This window comes from Mixophyes fleayi, chromosome 8, assembly GCF_038048845.1.
Source record: "Mixophyes fleayi isolate aMixFle1 chromosome 8, aMixFle1.hap1, whole genome shotgun sequence".
NCBI lineage: Eukaryota > Metazoa > Chordata > Amphibia > Anura > Limnodynastidae > Mixophyes > Mixophyes fleayi.
This window is the reverse complement of record NC_134409.1, coordinates 4941044-4958553: the sequence shown is the minus strand read 5'-3', so window position 1 is coordinate 4958553 and position 17510 is coordinate 4941044. Positions and strand designations below refer to the sequence as shown.

The 17510-nt window shown below is 42.2% G+C and overlaps 1 protein-coding gene across 2 annotated transcripts in view; it reads right to left on the bottom strand.

The window, feature by feature from the left end:
• Nucleotides 1–243: 243 nt before the first annotated feature.
• Nucleotides 244–17510, bottom strand: part of ELOVL1 (ELOVL fatty acid elongase 1) — a 35718-nt gene continuing 18451 nt past the window's right edge. For both annotated transcript variants that reach the window (XM_075181702.1, XM_075181700.1), the window contains exons 2-8: nucleotides 7437–7513; nucleotides 6660–6850; nucleotides 5122–5202; nucleotides 4711–4767; nucleotides 3660–3765; nucleotides 3436–3572; nucleotides 244–3322 (exon numbers count right to left, since the gene is read on the bottom strand). In XM_075181702.1, coding sequence (XP_075037803.1) covers nucleotides 3080–3322; nucleotides 3436–3572; nucleotides 3660–3765; nucleotides 4711–4767; nucleotides 5122–5202; nucleotides 6660–6850; nucleotides 7437–7494 — 873 coding nt within the window. In that variant the 5' untranslated portion in view covers nucleotides 7495–7513 and the 3' untranslated portion in view covers nucleotides 244–3079. The remainder of the gene's footprint in view (nucleotides 3323–3435; nucleotides 3573–3659; nucleotides 3766–4710; nucleotides 4768–5121; nucleotides 5203–6659; nucleotides 6851–7436; nucleotides 7514–17510) is intronic.

Below are 17510 nucleotides of genomic sequence, written 5' to 3'. Positions count from 1 at the left end.
ATAATAACTATTAAATACATAGAAATGGCTAACAAACAATCTTCAGTATAACTGACTGGATCAGAACCTGTTCTGGAAAATAAGAGCAGATCTCATGCTTTAAATTAAAACGGAGTCTGTGTGGCCCTAATTCTGACGTCCTCCGCTGGCTGAAGGCTTGGAATTAAATGTCGTATTGTGATCGACAGTCTATATGCACCCTCTAATTGTGTGGTTAATGATTTAGCAGTAAATGAAAGCAGATACGAGTGGCAGACGTTTTAATAACACAAGGTGATTTGGGATACATTTTAGGAATGGAATAAGACAGTGAAGCATTTAAGGCACAAGTATGAGAATTACTTCTCGACATAAAGCAATAAGAATGTCATGAAGGTGGATGGGTACATTTATTACAATCACATAAAGTAAGCTTAGGCGAGTGATCTCTCTCCAGCAGATATGCTGGGACTTGTAGTTCCATAATAGATGGACAGCCACGGGTTGCCCACCTCTCACATAAAGCAAAAACTGTAGAGTTGGAAGTCGCTACCTCCGCAGAGGCGTTTCATACCCTCTACTTCTGTTACAAATTAGTATAAATTAAAACAAAGGGAGACAAACACACATTCATAGAGACCCACAGCTGGTCCCGATATTGCTGACTGAAGAATACAGAAGAAAACCGTTATATATATTTAGCTCTGAAGTGCTTTGTATTTAAATCTGTTCCTTTAATATAGATTTTCTGACTACACAAAATAGGTAATTTTAACTATAGTAGCATCTGAATTATGCACTTTTTTTTTTTAAACTAGACCTTCTACCACTGAATGTAGATGACATTTCTCTAGCTAGCAAAGCAATACCCTAAATTATATCCTGTTGTGAATACTCGTCTAAAGTGTACTTGCCACCTATAGACAGTAGAGGGAGCTATTCCTGAGAATGCTGCTGATTATTACTGCAAAAAGAACCAATGAGTTGATAAGCTGAGTAATTCGTTAAGCCCATAAAACAGCTACTTCCATCTCATGTAGGCGGAACAGGTACACGTTAACCTCCCTTTTCTCCACCTCCATGCTCTATCACAGACAACAGAGGTCCCACTGGATTTTGGAACAAACTTTAGCAGAACAGAGACAAGAGGGCCACTTGTTGTGTACATACAATGCAGGCAGCCAGTGCCATGGAAGGATCAGCGTTTGTCACTGGTTCCCACCAAGATGGAGAGCTGCCTCTACTGCATCTGGGTGATAGGTGCACTTTAAATTATATCTGGCGGTCTATTAACGTAGCCTCTGCTCGAGCATCTAGCTTTCAATCGGTATGGCGGTTAACCATTTACGGTCCTGCTATTTTCAATGAGCTGTAAACTACCGCTCCACACACAAGAAACACAGCAGAACGAGAAATGAAGACAGAACAGATGGTGTTAAACACTGATGACAGAACACAGTAACGTTTAAGGGGTTTTCCGTAAAGCAAAGTTGGCTCTGCGCTTCCTTAGTCTAGGTCTAAGCTGCATCAACTCTTAGAAGTTACAACTGTTAATAAAACTCTTTTATAGTAACACAAAACTGCCACTCTCTTGTATGGGGGGGCATAACTGTAGTTCACTCTCCTCCCCTCACAGTAGAGCGGGCGGATGGCCAGACACAAGACCCCTGACCTATAAGTTGCAGACTAAACCAATATCTGGCCAAGCCATTCACTAGTAACGTAATTGAGGTATGAGTCGCAGTAAAACAATAGATTGCATTCCCATGAATATTGGTTTAGTGCACAACACGGCTGACTTTGCAAGGTATAATTTTCATAATGTCTGTTATGCAGATTAAAGTAAATCCTTTGACAGCAATTCAAAAGTTATGCATTAAAGAGCAAATGCTTTTTCTAGTGGCTGTAAGGCCTTCTTCATAACGTGGAACAAACCACTCTGACAGTATGCAGGGTGGATCATACCATTTCCAACAATGGGGTACGCGCGTAACCCACCGGCCCAGCCTAGGGCCTCTACTAAACAGTCTCATGAACAGTATTCTATACAACAGCCTGCTTTGGAATTAGCCATGTGCATTAAGTCTTTTATTAATAGTATTACACAAAATTGATAAATATTCTGGCAGACTTGCGGATAAGTTATGAGGAGATCCCAACCCAGCACCAGCTTCTGGCCGCCGATAACACGTTCACTGTAGAGGTCCGACGGGTTTTCCATGTACAAAGTGATTGCCTCTGCTGCTAAAGGGATCTCGGATAGAATCTGGTCTTCCGAAGCAGCAGATAACATGTATTACAGTGGTATATATAGAAATCAGTGGCACATGAAAAATAAGTGAGGACGATGTGGACGGGACACAGGGGTGAATTAAATGTAAGGAACAGAGAACAAGTGTGAAATATGTTAAGAATGGACAACACCTCCCTCCTTCAAATCAGGCAAATTAACTTAAATTTAGCCTAAAACAAACAAAAACGTACAGTACTGTTGTCTCCTTCAGACAAAATGACCTAGACGTTAAAAGACACAGACGTCCCAGTATTCAAGTATTTCAGAATTCCTGCAAGTTTTACAACCAGGTTACAGATCTCCGTTACTGTGTCCAGGAAAATCCCAGTGTGATCAAATAAAACATTCAGACTGGAGGAGACTGGAGTTGGGAGGAGTTAGCTCCCAGTCTGCTCTCCGGGTGAAAGAGATTTACTGGAATGTGACGCAAAGGAATCCGGATTCTTGGCGACTGCTGTGGGACCAGGTAGTACAGTAAAGAAAACACGGAGAACGGTTGGAGTGAAACGGTCTCTTCACACTCACGGGAGCGGCTCGATGCTGGAGAACGGGGGCGCTAGGGCTGCAGGAGGGGCATAGGATTCAGACACACTCGCTTCATACAAACAGTCTTTTTAGGCACTTAAATTTTGGCTGGTGTAAGCCCCAGGGTCAGTCGGAAACCAGTTTGGCAGTTTGTACTGGCCATCAAACAGCTGGGTTTCTCGGCTTAAAAAAACAAAAAAACAAAAACCAAAAACAGAAGGGTGACATCTTCCCACATGTACGGGAATTCCGGGACATCGAACGCGCCCGTCTTGCATAGACCTAGTTTGCCTTGGCCTTGCCGTTCTTAGCTTTGCCGTTCTGATGAACTGCTCCGTTGGAAGCGGCGCCGGCCTTGGGGAGGCGTCTTCCTTTGGTGTATGCCTGGTACCAGAAATTGGAAAACAGGATGAAGAAGACTGTGCCGTAGATCCAAATGAGATGGATGAAGATGGGGAACTGATAGTCACAGCTGGGCATGAAGTAATACTGAGTAATGTGGATGGAGACCAACACAAACTGGATCTGTGAGACAAAGCAAAAAAGGGTGACTTGGAGGGAGGAGGGGAACACGGAATCATGGAATCATTAAATATCGTTTCCATAACGCTTTCTACCGAGTGCGTCCATTCTCTTACCAGCTGGATGGCCGTCATGTGCTTCTTCCACCACAGGTACTTCTGGAATTGGGGCCCGGCAGCAGACAGTCCGTAGTAGAAGTACATGATGACGTGGACCAGAGAATTGATCATGGCGTGGAAAGATCCCATACCACCTAGCGGTAAAAACAGAGAGATCAATCAGTCGTCATGAGAAGACCCAACAAATGTTCCAATGTCAAACAGCCGGCGGGTGTCCTCACCTGGACCGAACTTGACTCCCCACCACCAGCTCAGGGGCAGGACCGAGTGATGGAAGATGTGCAAGAACGTGATCTGACCGTTTTTTTTCCTCAACACAAAGAAAACCTGTAGCGAATAAGAAGCGAGAACTGAGACGAGACACAGAAAACACAAAGCCGGTGACATCGTGTCAGTGGAACATTGTAGCGAAACGAGGACGTCTCGGCCGCTAGGTAAAATTAAAAGGGGGGGGGGGGGAGAGGGATTGGGCAGGAGTGAGAGGTTCACTCTCAGAGACTCAATATTGTGATTTCTACACATCCTTTTGCAAGTTTCATGGAATGTATTGCTTTATTTTCAACCAATGATTTTCCATTCATTTTACAGGCAAAGTTGTCTGTCCTTGGGTACAACACAGCTCTACGCTGCATCCACAGTGCAGTTTTGTGTTGTATTCAAGGGCAACAAATACATACAAGTTTTTCTGTGCTCAAAAGCACAGAGGGAAGTCGGGGAAAATAAAGAATATAGATTTGCACCAGTGTGATTAAAGTCAGGTGAAGGTAGAACGCCCCTTTAAAGACAGAGATTTTATAACCCTCTAGTAGCTTTATACATGAACTGCGCACACAACGTTACTGCAGCTTAGTGTAAGGGACATATGACAGGAACATACAAGACACTATATGTAAAAACTGAATAAAAAAAATAAATATAGCAAAACAGGTAAATACAAACAGCTTCGATAATACAATGTGAATGAATGTAAAAAAAGATTTTGTAAGAGGGCAGAGGGTTTAGTGCATTTAATATGGTTTTCAGTGACATTAATGTATACATTTTCTATGCAAATAGTAATTAATTACATTTATGGTAAAGGATTGGTTTTTCAATACTTCTGAATAGGTCACCGTACATGTATAGAGATATTGGTGCCCGTTTGGTGTGGGTGAATTTTATGTTGGTGAAAAATCTGCATTGACAAGGCCTTTGGACACTACGTGTGTATTATTGGCCTCTAGCGAATGATGTAGTGTCAGTGTAATGTAAATGACAAGAATCGACACTTACTGTATCAAGCAGTTCAATAAATTTAGAGAACAAGAAGAGCCACGCCACTTGTACCATCTACGGAGGGGAAGAAAGGAAGATATAGATTACAATGTATCACTTGTCAGCAAACACAGTCTTCCAAATCTTTAGATCAGGGACGGAACTTTAAAGAAAACAATGAAAAAAACAAAACTCTATGTCCCATCGGTCAGGAACAGATTAGACGTCATAAATCTAAGCGGCGCCAGGTGAGGGGAAGGGGAGTCAGGGTGCAGGTTACTATGACTGGTAATGAAGGAATACAGATAACGGGAGATAACAGCCGCTTATCACCACTCTGTTTATGGTGCAAAGTTCAGCAGGTGTCAGGCAGCGCTGCAGGAAGGGTAAAGGGGCACGGTGCCGTCACCAGGCCGTGCGCACACTCACCCGTAGGGCCATCGGAGAATGAGACTCATCTACAGGATCACACCGCCAGGTGTAACCAGTCAACCAGCCCGACATAAGGAACTGAAGAAAAGAAATTACCCATAAATATCACGTCATTACAGGCAGTTATCATTAGAGCGGCTGTAAGTGTTATCAATACTGGATAACGATACTGTATCTGTCTTACATCCTGTAATAAACATCTAAACTGCTCTCAGTATCAGACCTGCGAGAATCTGTTCAGAACGAGCCGCCAGATGTTAAATTAAAGCCGCCTGGGAGAACATATGCCCCAAGTCATATGAAGGGTATCAATGGCAGCAGCATTAACAGACCCATATATAAGGTTCCCCTGTAACTACACAGACTCGGCCATCACTCTCCAGCATGGATTGTGAGGCGTCAATAACCTATAATCATCCAGTTAGTCTTGCTGGGACTTGTAACTCGGTGACGCTGGGTAATGACACCGTTGGTTGGGACGTTCTCCATATGCAGATGGAGCAGGATATCCCTAAAACTCAATGCCAATTACAGCTACCTGAAATATAAAGGAGGTGGCGGTGGGAGATTATGCGGTTAGGTAATCTTATATTAGGTTTTTTAGTGAATGTGGAATTATCCTTTAAACAAAACATATAGGGGGGTATTCAATTGTTCCTCTGGGCGCCGCCGGAACGAGCGCGTTAAAACTATTACCGCTTATACGGTAATTACTCGCTGAATTTCATCTCGCTGCGAGATGAAATTCAGCAAGTAAACTACCGTATTAACGGTTTTTACGCGCAAGTTTACCGTATAAACGGTAATGTTTTTAACGCGCTCGTTCCGGCGGCGCCCGGAGGAACAATTGAATACCCCCCCTATAATTTCTAGATAAACAAGTACATTTCTTTATTAACGATTTATTTTAACATATATCCAATGTTTCTACCCTTTTTTCTGGGGGCTCAGTCATTATCTGTATCAATAGTTTCGGTGGCATCGCCAATATTGGTAAAAGTATCAGTCAGTTACTTACTGGTCTCTCCCCATTGGCTGAATGACATCACCACAGCCAATAATTACCCCCTGCCCAGTATAGGTAAGAATCGAGATAGATTCCAGGGCCCTATCCGTGTGGAGCATGTATGTTCTTCCAGTGTTTGCGTGTGTGACCTTCGGGTGCTCTGGTTTCCTCCCACAGTCCAAAAACACGCTGGTAGGTTAATTGGCTGCTGACAAAATGTGTATGTGCGGTAGGGAAATTAGATTGTAAGCTCCTATGGCTTGGAGACTTCCATGAAAGATCACTGATCTTCTGTATAACGCTCCGTGATATTGTTGTTTACATAGCGCCAATCATAAGTGCAGAATTAAGTACCACACCCCAACAAAGCACAGTTCAAGAAAACACGCCCCAGGAATGTATACATACAAATGTGTTGCCCTAAAGCAGAGGTAGGTGACCCGAAGCACTTTGCCTGCTGTGGAACCACAAGTCCCAGCATACCAGTAGGCTCTACAGGATAACTACTTCTTCTTGTGATGCAGCTTACCTCGTATACTATGTAAGCAGAGAGGGCCACCAGGCTGAAATTATAAACCACCATCAACGGCTTGAGGTCAAAGGCCTTCCGGTTGGCCATGATTCGAGGCCCCAGGGACAGCACAAAGAAGACATACCCCACCAGAATGGACATGGGCAGGAAGGGAGAGTGCATGAGGGGGTAATGACTTATTCTTGGATCTGGGGAGAGATTACAGTTGATGCAGAAAGGGTTAAAACAAACATAAATAAGACGGCGGCAGCAGATAACTTGGGGGAGGGGGGGGGGGGTAATTACTAGCCCGGAACACAACGTCTGTGGTCATGTATGAGATCAGGGAGAGAGGCACGGGGCCCTCGGCACCCTACGTGAACCCACACATCCGCTGACAGATGAGAGACCAGCAGCTGAGGGGACAGGTGAGACACGTACATAATATTTGAATAATGTTGTATTTCCAGCTCTTTATAGAATTTGCATCTTCTGTGTACACAACATTTCAGAATAGTAACAACGGGAGATTCACAAGTGTATTTACAGATGTTGGCACTATATAAATAAGGGATAGTAACATTTCAATCATTGGTCTGAAGAACTCACAATCTAGGGCACTTTATTCCGTTTTGCATTGTGAAAAAGGACCAATTGTCTACACATAGTGGAAGCAGTCAGATTGTGGGAAGTGCCTCATGCCTCAGTGAGGTCATTAGTTCAACGTCTGTATCCACTGTATGTAGTTGCCAAGTCCACTTCAATGTACGATAGAAAAGAGGATGCGCATTTTACCTGACCCCTTCATGAACTCATGATAGCGCTGCGTCCACTGCGATAGTACGACCTCCATCTTCCCAGCTGCTCACAACCTGGCGACACAGACGGATATTGGAGTTTAGCAATGACTGGAGGGTATGTTTATATCACAGTACATGTAAAACATCACAAACAAAATTGCTATATTACGTAAAATACAAGGATACAAAATATTCCATTAAAAAACAACAAAAAAGTTTTTATTTTATGCTTTGTGTTGATGTATCAGTGTACATTTCATTGGTCTGGCTGTACAACCAAAAGATGAAGGGATAAATGTTACAGTGATTACAATTACAGCTCCTTCACCAAGCAGCAATTACAACTAATGTAAGTGTTTGTGGATAATTTAACTTGAATAAAATATGGAACGAAAAACCCATGTTTAACTATAGACACACATTATACACAAATATTTCTGACCGTGCCCCTCCAAGTGATGGAGAGCTGCCCAGAACAGGGGCCATAGAGGTGTCGGAGTACATTCATCCGGTCTACATGGACGTATAAAATGTTACATGTACACCTTATATGCGGAGTATAACAATATGTATTGCTCTGTAAAGTTATTTATCACTTACTGAATTAATCAACACTTCTACTTTCTCAAACTACTTTGAAGCGGTCGTCACTCTGTAGATGATTAACGCATTTTCTCTAATTCTCACCCGTTCTGTCTCTTCCCAAAACATATAGTAGGGGGTGGTGGGAAGCCTAAATAACCATCAGCGTGGAGCCCATAGGTAGACACCCTATTCCAGGAGGCCAAGAATACCTGCAGAGCGCCGACAGCCCAGGGTTTTGAGGGCGACACTATCCACAGACATGGACTAAAGCCCAAGTAACTCTCACTCCTCCCCACGCCGACAACGGAAACCACGGAGGCCAAGATCACTGTTCCCCTCTCTGCAGGATAGTCCGTGGATAGTCTTCACTATGACCGGTCACGTCCCAGAGACGTGGGATCCAGAGCCCCTTATTAAGCAAAGGTCACACATATTGTAAGTAACCAAATGTTACATTACTGCAAGATCGGACATTGATGGCTGAGCACATTTAATATATATGATGTGTGGATTTCTAGGACTAGTGGGACACTGAGGAGTAAATAAAACTACTGAACAGAGACCACCTCTGTGAACAGTGATACAGGGGTCCCATCGTGTGTCTGGCTGGAATTAGTGTCAACTTCGCCCAATGGGGTTAAATCGCAGGACTGGGATGGCGGAACGTTACTTCAGATAACACAAACCAACTTCCAGGAGTGCGGAATGTAGGATTAGGGACAACTCTCCATATAGATTATTGCTGGAGCAGAAATACACCAAAAGGCTGACATTATCCAGATATATTTACATAAGTTGCACTATTTAAAGCTCTGCTAGCAGCGAGTTGCTGCGAGAGGGAGTATGTGGTGGAGAATGTGTGTATCCGGCTGAGTCTCGCTGCACAAATCTACACAACCACAAATGTACAGATCCCACATGTCTACAAGACTCAGCACGCTGCAAACACCACGTTGGTGTGCTTCAGAACAAGTTCATCCAGTTTGTCCAACAATCGAGAGTCTGGCTCTCCTGCTGTTGTGGGACTACAAGTCCCAGCAAAACCGGGCTGGCTGGGAGTTGTACTTGCACAGCAGTTGGAGAATCACAGAATGACAACACCCCTCACTTAGATGAAAATCGGACAAAACAAACACAGACAGTTTTATTAGGGCGAGGTGCATTTTTTGTGGGGGTGAGGTGCATATTTAAACTCCGTATGCAGCATATTTTTGGGCAGATACACTGTACATCTAACCAATAGAAAGACAAGTCAGAAATCTGCATTAAAAAAAAGAATGAAAATGTTTTTGATGAATCCCTCCTCTCATGAGAACAACGTCACAAACACACAAGTATGAACCATCCCCAATAGTTGTTCTTATTTTGATCAGAATCCCAGATAATGTAAAATAAAGAGTTCTGATGTTATCTAGAAGTTCTCAAGTAACCTTTTGTTATTGTTATTGTATAAACATTAGCACTCAATATTTACTAACACTAATTAAAACCTGGTTGTCTGCGACATATAAAGGAGTCAACACCCCATTAATTCCTCTGATACACGGGGAGCCTTTATTCCAGACTTGTCCTATTGTTCCCTCCTCTCTCTCATCATGTGTAACTTAGAGCGAGATGTAAGTGATGCTAAATAGTTCTGATACATGATAAGCAGCCGTCCCATGGATGAGACAAGGACAATGATACAATGCAGAGTATAACAAGAGGAGGGAGATCACAGGTCTCTTTACAGTCCCTGCGGGGAGATCCTACCACGCTCAGGCACAGACTATTTAATTTAACGTGGAACTTCTATGCACCCCTAGAAATTAATCTATGTAGAATCCCCTGATCCCCACAAGTATCACCAGGTCTCTGCTACAGCTGAAATCTTAGGCTGGGTACACACTATACAAACTTTCTCCCTATGCGATATTCTTAACAATTTTACTACCAGTTTTATAAAAATTGGAAAATAAAAAGTCAGCATGCCGAATCTTCTACACACAAAACACGTTTCACACGATTAACCTTCATCTGTCCTAACCATCGGCTGAAAACCTCATGACTCTGCACACTCCATAGAGATCTATGGACACTGCTGGTCCTGAGTGCTTACATACTGCAGGATTGGAGCGGCATCGTTCCATCGCTGAATGACATTTTTAGCCTGGTTTAAAAATCAAACGATACGTTGTGCTTTGGAGCGAAAGTCGCTCATCGATGCAATGTATACACACTAATGACATATTGGGCTGATGGTTGTATATTGTGTGACTGGCCCGATAAGCAACTGAAAACACTGTAGTTTGTACCCAGCCTCACTAACGGAGTCCAATTTGTGACCATGTCCTAGAGATCTTCAGCATGAATATTTTAATTGCTTGGCAACTTATGGTTTAGAATTAGTCTGTCTAGCCGTGTAATAGTGAAAAGCTATAGGCAAAGCATGCTGGGGACTGTAGTTTCACAACACCTGGAAAGCCACAGGTTGGCCAGGCCTGATTTATCGTGTCGCTGACCTGTCTACGCTGGAAGTAGCTTTAAAATGAGCTTAATATTTTGTCCAAGCTTTGCGATTGATCCAGCTCTGTAAACTACATTTTAGCTACAAGTTGCATCCAGCACCATCCTACGGTAATCTACTAATGAATCTTAACAAACCACCCACCCAAAAAATTGAATATAACATACCCAACTCAAGAAAAAGCAGATTAAAAAAAAAAAAAAAAAAAGTGCTTCCCACAATAGCAAATTCATTGCACTGTACACCGCTCTAGTGTATGGATTGCCATTGGTAGGTGAGGCGTAATAGGTCTTTTAACAAAGGCTGTTCATTCTATGTGCCATCCATTGATTATCTTACTTAAATCCTGTTTGTGCCGGAGCCTGGCATTACCACACGAGAGCAGCATCTGTTAAAACCACTGGAGACTGTCAGCCTCTGATCAGACACCGCTGCTATACGGTCACCGACAGCGGAAGTGCTGGGTACCAGACACACAGCCTGGACCGAGATAACACAGACAGTGTATGGAGCGTTTCTCATACTCATTGTAATTAACACCAATTTTCACAACCGTCATAGTTCCAAATCAAATGGTACACAGCTTGTGCGTCTCAACCCCTCGCTTGTAGAGGAGAATATTTTATATCTGCTGCAACAAACGCTTAGGCTAGTTGAACGCTGCAGGTTTTTCACCTGATCACTGCGCCAATCACACGATAAAACGACTGTGCGGCCCAATATCACAATAGTGTGCACGCTCCAACAATCATTCAAAGTTCCAAAGCTCATCGTATCCTATGAATTGACTTTATAAACGGACTAAATATCTCTACAAATGGAGGACAAATGTGGCAGTGTGCACGCACTCACCACCAGCAGTGTAGGCAGATATCTGTACAGGGTACAGAGTCACCATCTTTTCAGCAGATGGTTATGAGAGATGAAGATAAAACATGTGTAGTGTGTATGCATCAATATATTTCAGTCGTCGGTAATATCGTTAACACTATCGTATCGGTAGAAATTTCTGCAGTGTGTACCCAGCTTTAGTCCAGATCATTCTCCAAGTACCACAAGTGCACAATATGAACTGCTGGGTGACTTGTACAATCAGTTGGGACATAACACTCACCAGCAGCTCATTCCTGGACAGATAATTAAGGCACCGGCAGAGATTCTGATACAGAGACAACTGCGCTTCTACTGACTGCAGTGAGGAAACCTTTCGTTCAAATTTTTAGTCGACCGATGTGCTCTCCTTTACAAATGGCTGATAATCCAGCACGGCACTGCACTCCAGGTCAACAGCAAACAGTCGATATATTGAAAGGTTAGAAATTATATGCAGGAACAGAGATATCCTAATAAATGCAGTCGTTCAGGAAGAGAGGAGTGAAACGGGTGTACGAATAATATGTAAATTACCATAAAAAAAGGTGTCTCTGGATCGCGAAAGATTATAGGTTGATAAAGGATAATTACCTGGGAAAACAGGCTGGAGAGATGAAAAAGTGAAGGGAGGAGTCTAATCTCTCAGTATCTGTCAGCAATTATCCTTAGATTTTCACATTGATAAACATGTCACTGCCGGAGCTGCTCAACATACCAGGGAACAGCTTGATCCCAAGTGGGATAGAAAGTCGGCATTTAAAGGTCTAGGGTATGATAGTAATGTTAAATTATACTCATCACTATAATAACTGCTCATCAGTTACTGATTCTTTTATCTTAGGGCTCATTCGCTCTTATCCGTTCTTAATGCGATTTATATGCGTTCGAAAATATAAATCAAGTTCAAATTATGCAAAGTGACCAAAAATGACCAGTTACCAAACCGGTTACGGTCCGGTTTGCAGATAGGCCGATATGAGCAGCCATAAGGCTGGTGAGACACCTCCGACATGATGCAGATTACACTAATCTCAGAGGTAGCCGCACAGCTGGGAGCTATAAGCGGAGGCAGCGACATCACTATCTCCTGTAGATTATTTTTCTTATATTATCTTGTCGGAAAAGACAGCAATAAAAGCCAGCTCATATCACACGCAAGATGAATACTTACAAACTGTGTAACAGTATTGTGTGGCCCAATTACACATCAAATAAAAGTTCCGCATTTAATAATCTAGATTTCCTGTGAGTATGGAATAGATTTAATACGGACCGTCGTCCATAGAAACACAACCGTGTTTCTTTCGGACAGGATAATATCTATTGATTTGGTCCATTAACAATTGCACAGAAAACTGACAGCCGTACAATTAGATGGGACATGGATGCGATGGTCTTACCTCCTCCGCAAAGTGACTAGACAGATAAAATGTGACTGGGGCGGAAAGAGACAAACGTGAGATCTTTTATCTACTTTTAAAAAAGCCATAGTCTGTTTTCCCTCCCTGCTGCGGTGTCCCGCAACGTGGAATTTGGTGCAGTCTTTACGTTTCACACCTATTAAAAAAAAGGAATTTTCTAAAGAAGTTTTTGAATATTTTTCTTTAGAATCCTATTCAGTGTCAACGTGCTTCAAATACGCTCCTAAAACTCCACCTGGCTGAATTGTAACAGAAAAAAAAAAAATACAGATAATACTAGAGAAGAAATAAACCAGAACTCGGTATATCCCATATTATATATGGTACCAGCTGCAGGGCAATATAAATGCCCATATATGAATACAAAAAAAAAAAAAGACAGTTGTCAGCACTTATCCCTAACACTGCATATCTGTGTGTGTCTAGCCAAATGAAAACATGAGGTATTGGTTCATATTTTGATCAAAACTATTAAGCCTGCATCCCAGTGTTAACAGAACCTCATTCTATGCAGATCTTACACTGACCTATATGCTTTAAAAACCATTAAAATGCAGTTTAAATCACATGCACTCACCTGCCAGGTATAGGGACTTATATCTATAGCAATGACTGGCTTGTGAGCCACACCCAAATGAGCCTTAAATAGACTTGATGGACAGCTGCTAAAACAACATAAAAATAAACACTGGAATTTTCAATAAAAAGTTCAAATCAAAACACCTGCACAGACAGGGAAATTCATGGGAAGCAGGGAAGAGAAATGGGAATAGTTGCCAGATAGCGCATAGAAATCCCGCAATCCTCCAACATTCCCTACCAATTCCTTTGTTTTACAATGCATTCATCCCACAAACAGATAGTATTAATCACTGATTCATTAAAGTTCACCTTAATTTGAAATTTTACCACACTAAAACATTCCCATAAAAAGCTCAGAGGAAACCTGCCAAACCCCCGAGCAACAGGAATTATAGTATGTCAAGGCACTTGCTGAAGGGTCTAAAGGGCCTTTAACAGAGCTCTAAATTGATGACAGAGGACAGACTGCTGCAGCTGTCCAATCAGGTGCCTGGACTCAATATATGTAGGTGTAGGTCCTGTTATTGTTACTAACCTGAATGCTACATTGTAATAAAAAATTGCCTTGAATGTGCAGATTTATCATCTACTCACGGAAATAATATCAGATCTTCTATAACTAAGAACAATTAGTTGATTGGAGGGGATATAAAAAAAACCCAAAAAACAAAACAAAACAACTTACAGTCTTTGTCAGGGCCTGTACACCTACAGGGGTATACATGCCACAGTTATTCTATAACTAAGGGGACACCCAGGCAGATTAGTTAATTGAAGCTGCTCGTGGATACAACAAATAAACTTTGTCTAAATTAATTTTTGTTTACTTTCTTAATTGATGACAGAGGGATCCTCAGTAAGTGCTAAGTGTACACACCAGAAACTGACAACACCCCTGTTAAAGGGAAAAGCCAGCTGGCGGCAAGAACTCATCTGGCAGTAGCAATATCTGCTGCCTTGACCCCCCTTTCCTCTATTAATGAGGTTCCCCACCGCTGAACCCTCTCAGGGCCCCATATTCAAGATCCCTCTTTTTATGCATCCCAGCATTTGATTGGCCTCTGCTGCCTGGTACTGTGCACCCATATGCAGCAGCTGTACCACATTTGACGTTTCACTTTGATTTGTTAGCCAGATTTTCCCAGCAGTCCTCATGATAGACTTGGGGGAAGGAGCTCCTGCATACAACCCCAAAAGAAATACCGGCAGAATATCAGGGCAATTATTGTCAGGTTGCTGTGCCGGAGCTCCTGTGTAATAACCCACAGACATGCTGGGACTTGTGGCTCTACAAAGGCTGGAAAGCCACAGGTTGCCTACCTCTCCCATTCAGCCCTAATAACTCCCGACTGAGGGTTTCATTGATTAGGGTAAGTCATGTTAAGTTACCTGCTTACAAACGGTTACAAAGAAAACATCTTGAAGTTATTATTTTCTGTGATGAGGACACGGTGCACACGATTACAGCATGGAGCCAATTGCAAGACTGCAATGTGGGTACATTCATAGACACATGGAGAAACTAATGGACAAAAATACCCAGTAGTTATAGAAACACCAAATACCACAGTGTGCTAGTTTTTTGGGTATATAATAAATAAATTATATATATATATATATATATATATATATATATATATATATATATATATATATATATATATATATATATACATACATACACACACACACACACTGTACAAGAGATGAGCCTATAGGTTTTACCAATGTATGACAAAGCTCCACCACCTTGGGAAGCAGATAGTGAGGACTGGACATCCTGCATTGTAGATAAAGGACTCTCTTACAGAATATAAAGACTATGTCACAGTGACAGAATATGGTCATTGCACCTGTGATCCGCTGACTATGCTGCAGTGATTCTGTTAATATGTGACTGATGAAGTTTGTTAGGGGAACGTGTGTGATGCAATTAGTAACAATCTTCTACAAACATCTTCACTAAAAGCCTGCAGCTGGGGAATAATCGTTGCAAATGGCCTCTGTGGTGACCTGCTAAGGACAGACTGAAATCTACAACAGAGAGACATGAAACAGCATTTTATAGGCCATGGTCGGATGGGTGGTGGTTGAAACACTTTAGATACACTCCTAAAACACATCTCCATCACTTAGACTGGAAAACATGTGTAAAAGTTCCTAGACTGCGATACAAATGGTTATATTTCATTGTATTGTGCAAAGACAATCTTCGGTCACAAATAAAAACACAGTTTATTAATTCAACTTTAAAATGATTCACAAATGGGCACGGTTATCGGTAAATACCATCATAAGATTTGTCTCTTTGCTGATGACCTACTTCTATTTATTACAAATCCTGAGACCTCTATCCCTGCAGTATCTAGAATCCTGAAAGAGTACTCAGAAGTATCTTATTATAAACTAAACACTGTTAAAACAGAGGTTTTACCGGTGGCCCTCACACAAGAAGCTTTGAATTCTTTGAAATTGCTTTATAATTTCCAGTGGTGTCCCCTTTACATGACATACTTAGGCATATGCATACCTATGGATCCTAAGCTAGTCATTGAGTGTAATTACCAGCCACTATTGGGTAAGCTTGCAAAGTCATGGACAAACTATGAGATATCTTGGATTGGTAGAGTGGCAGCGGTAAAGATGATGTTGCTCCCGAAGATACTGTATCTGTTCCGCTCTATTCCCTTTATAACTCCTATGTCCCTTCTTAAGAAATTTTATACTATTGCGTTCAAGTTTATTTGGAACAACAAAAAGTCTAGGCTCTCTAGAGAGAGAATGTTCAGATCTAAAATAAAAGGTGGCTTAGCCGCTCCCAAACTAGAAGCATAATAACAGGCGGCTATTTTGGATCAGCTTAGAGATTGGCAGGCCTCCGCCCCACTGAAAAAACCATGGGTGACATTGAACAGCATAGTTTCTCTCCATTCCCATTAGCAGATCTATTATGGCTGGACAAACCTAGTAGACCTAATCCAGTCTTCACATTAAGGAGCATAAGAGATTCTCTCACCACCTGGGATAAGATGATGTCCCTTTTCCTAGACTACCAGCTCCCTTCCTCTAGCCTCTCTACTATAGCACTGTCACAACTAATACCAGACCTCCGTCTTGACTCTTGGCACAGGCAAGGAGCTAGACGTGTGCAGGACCTCCTGGAGGCTCTTCCCCCTTTCACTCAATTACAAGCTAAGTATGATATCCCTGTCCGTGATTTTTACAAATATCTTCAAGTAAGGCACTGGTTACAAACACGCCCCTCGCATTTGGGGGTGATGGGACCCCTCCCCCCTGGTATCAAGGTGATTCTCTCCCCTACATCCCACGCAGGTGGAATTTCCCTATGGTACCGGACACTCTTAACTCCTATTGACAATCGGGTTTTACCGATTCAAGCTGTCTGGGAATCTGACCTAAATATCACTATTTCAGAAGAGGTATGGGGGAGAGTGTTCCTAAACATATATAAGATGCCAAAGTGTATTAACCATTCAGAAATGTTGACTAAAATTGTTCACAGGTTATATCTTACTCCAGATAAGCTGCATAAAATCTGGCCATCAGAATCTAAATATTGTTGGAGGAATTGTGGTGAAATTGGTACACTTATGCACATCTTTTGGTCTTGCTCGAAACTTCAACCATTGTGGACCGAAATCTTTCATTTAATCTCTCAGGTCTCCAAAAATAATCTCTCTCCTTCCCCAGATATGGCTTTACTTCATCTGCATCCTAAACATCTCCAGCGACACAATCACTATGTCACTGGACATATTCTCATTGCAGCAAGAGCTGCAATAGCCCAGAACTGGAAATCACCTCTAATTCCAGCACTCCCTAAAATTATTAACAAGATCCAACATAGCTACAAAATGGAAACCATAGGTTTTAATCTGTCTACAGGGGCTTCCTCCCCGCTTGTTAAGTGGTTTATATGGTAGGAGTACTTTACAAATCACAGCTCAATCTTTGATCCGTGAGTACTGTGGAATGGTTTTTGAGTTAAGTTGGGTACTTGGGCTAGACCCACTGGTACACTTTCTATAACCGGATAGTCTCTTGTCTTGTCCCCCCCTCCCCCCCCTTTATCCGTCTGTTT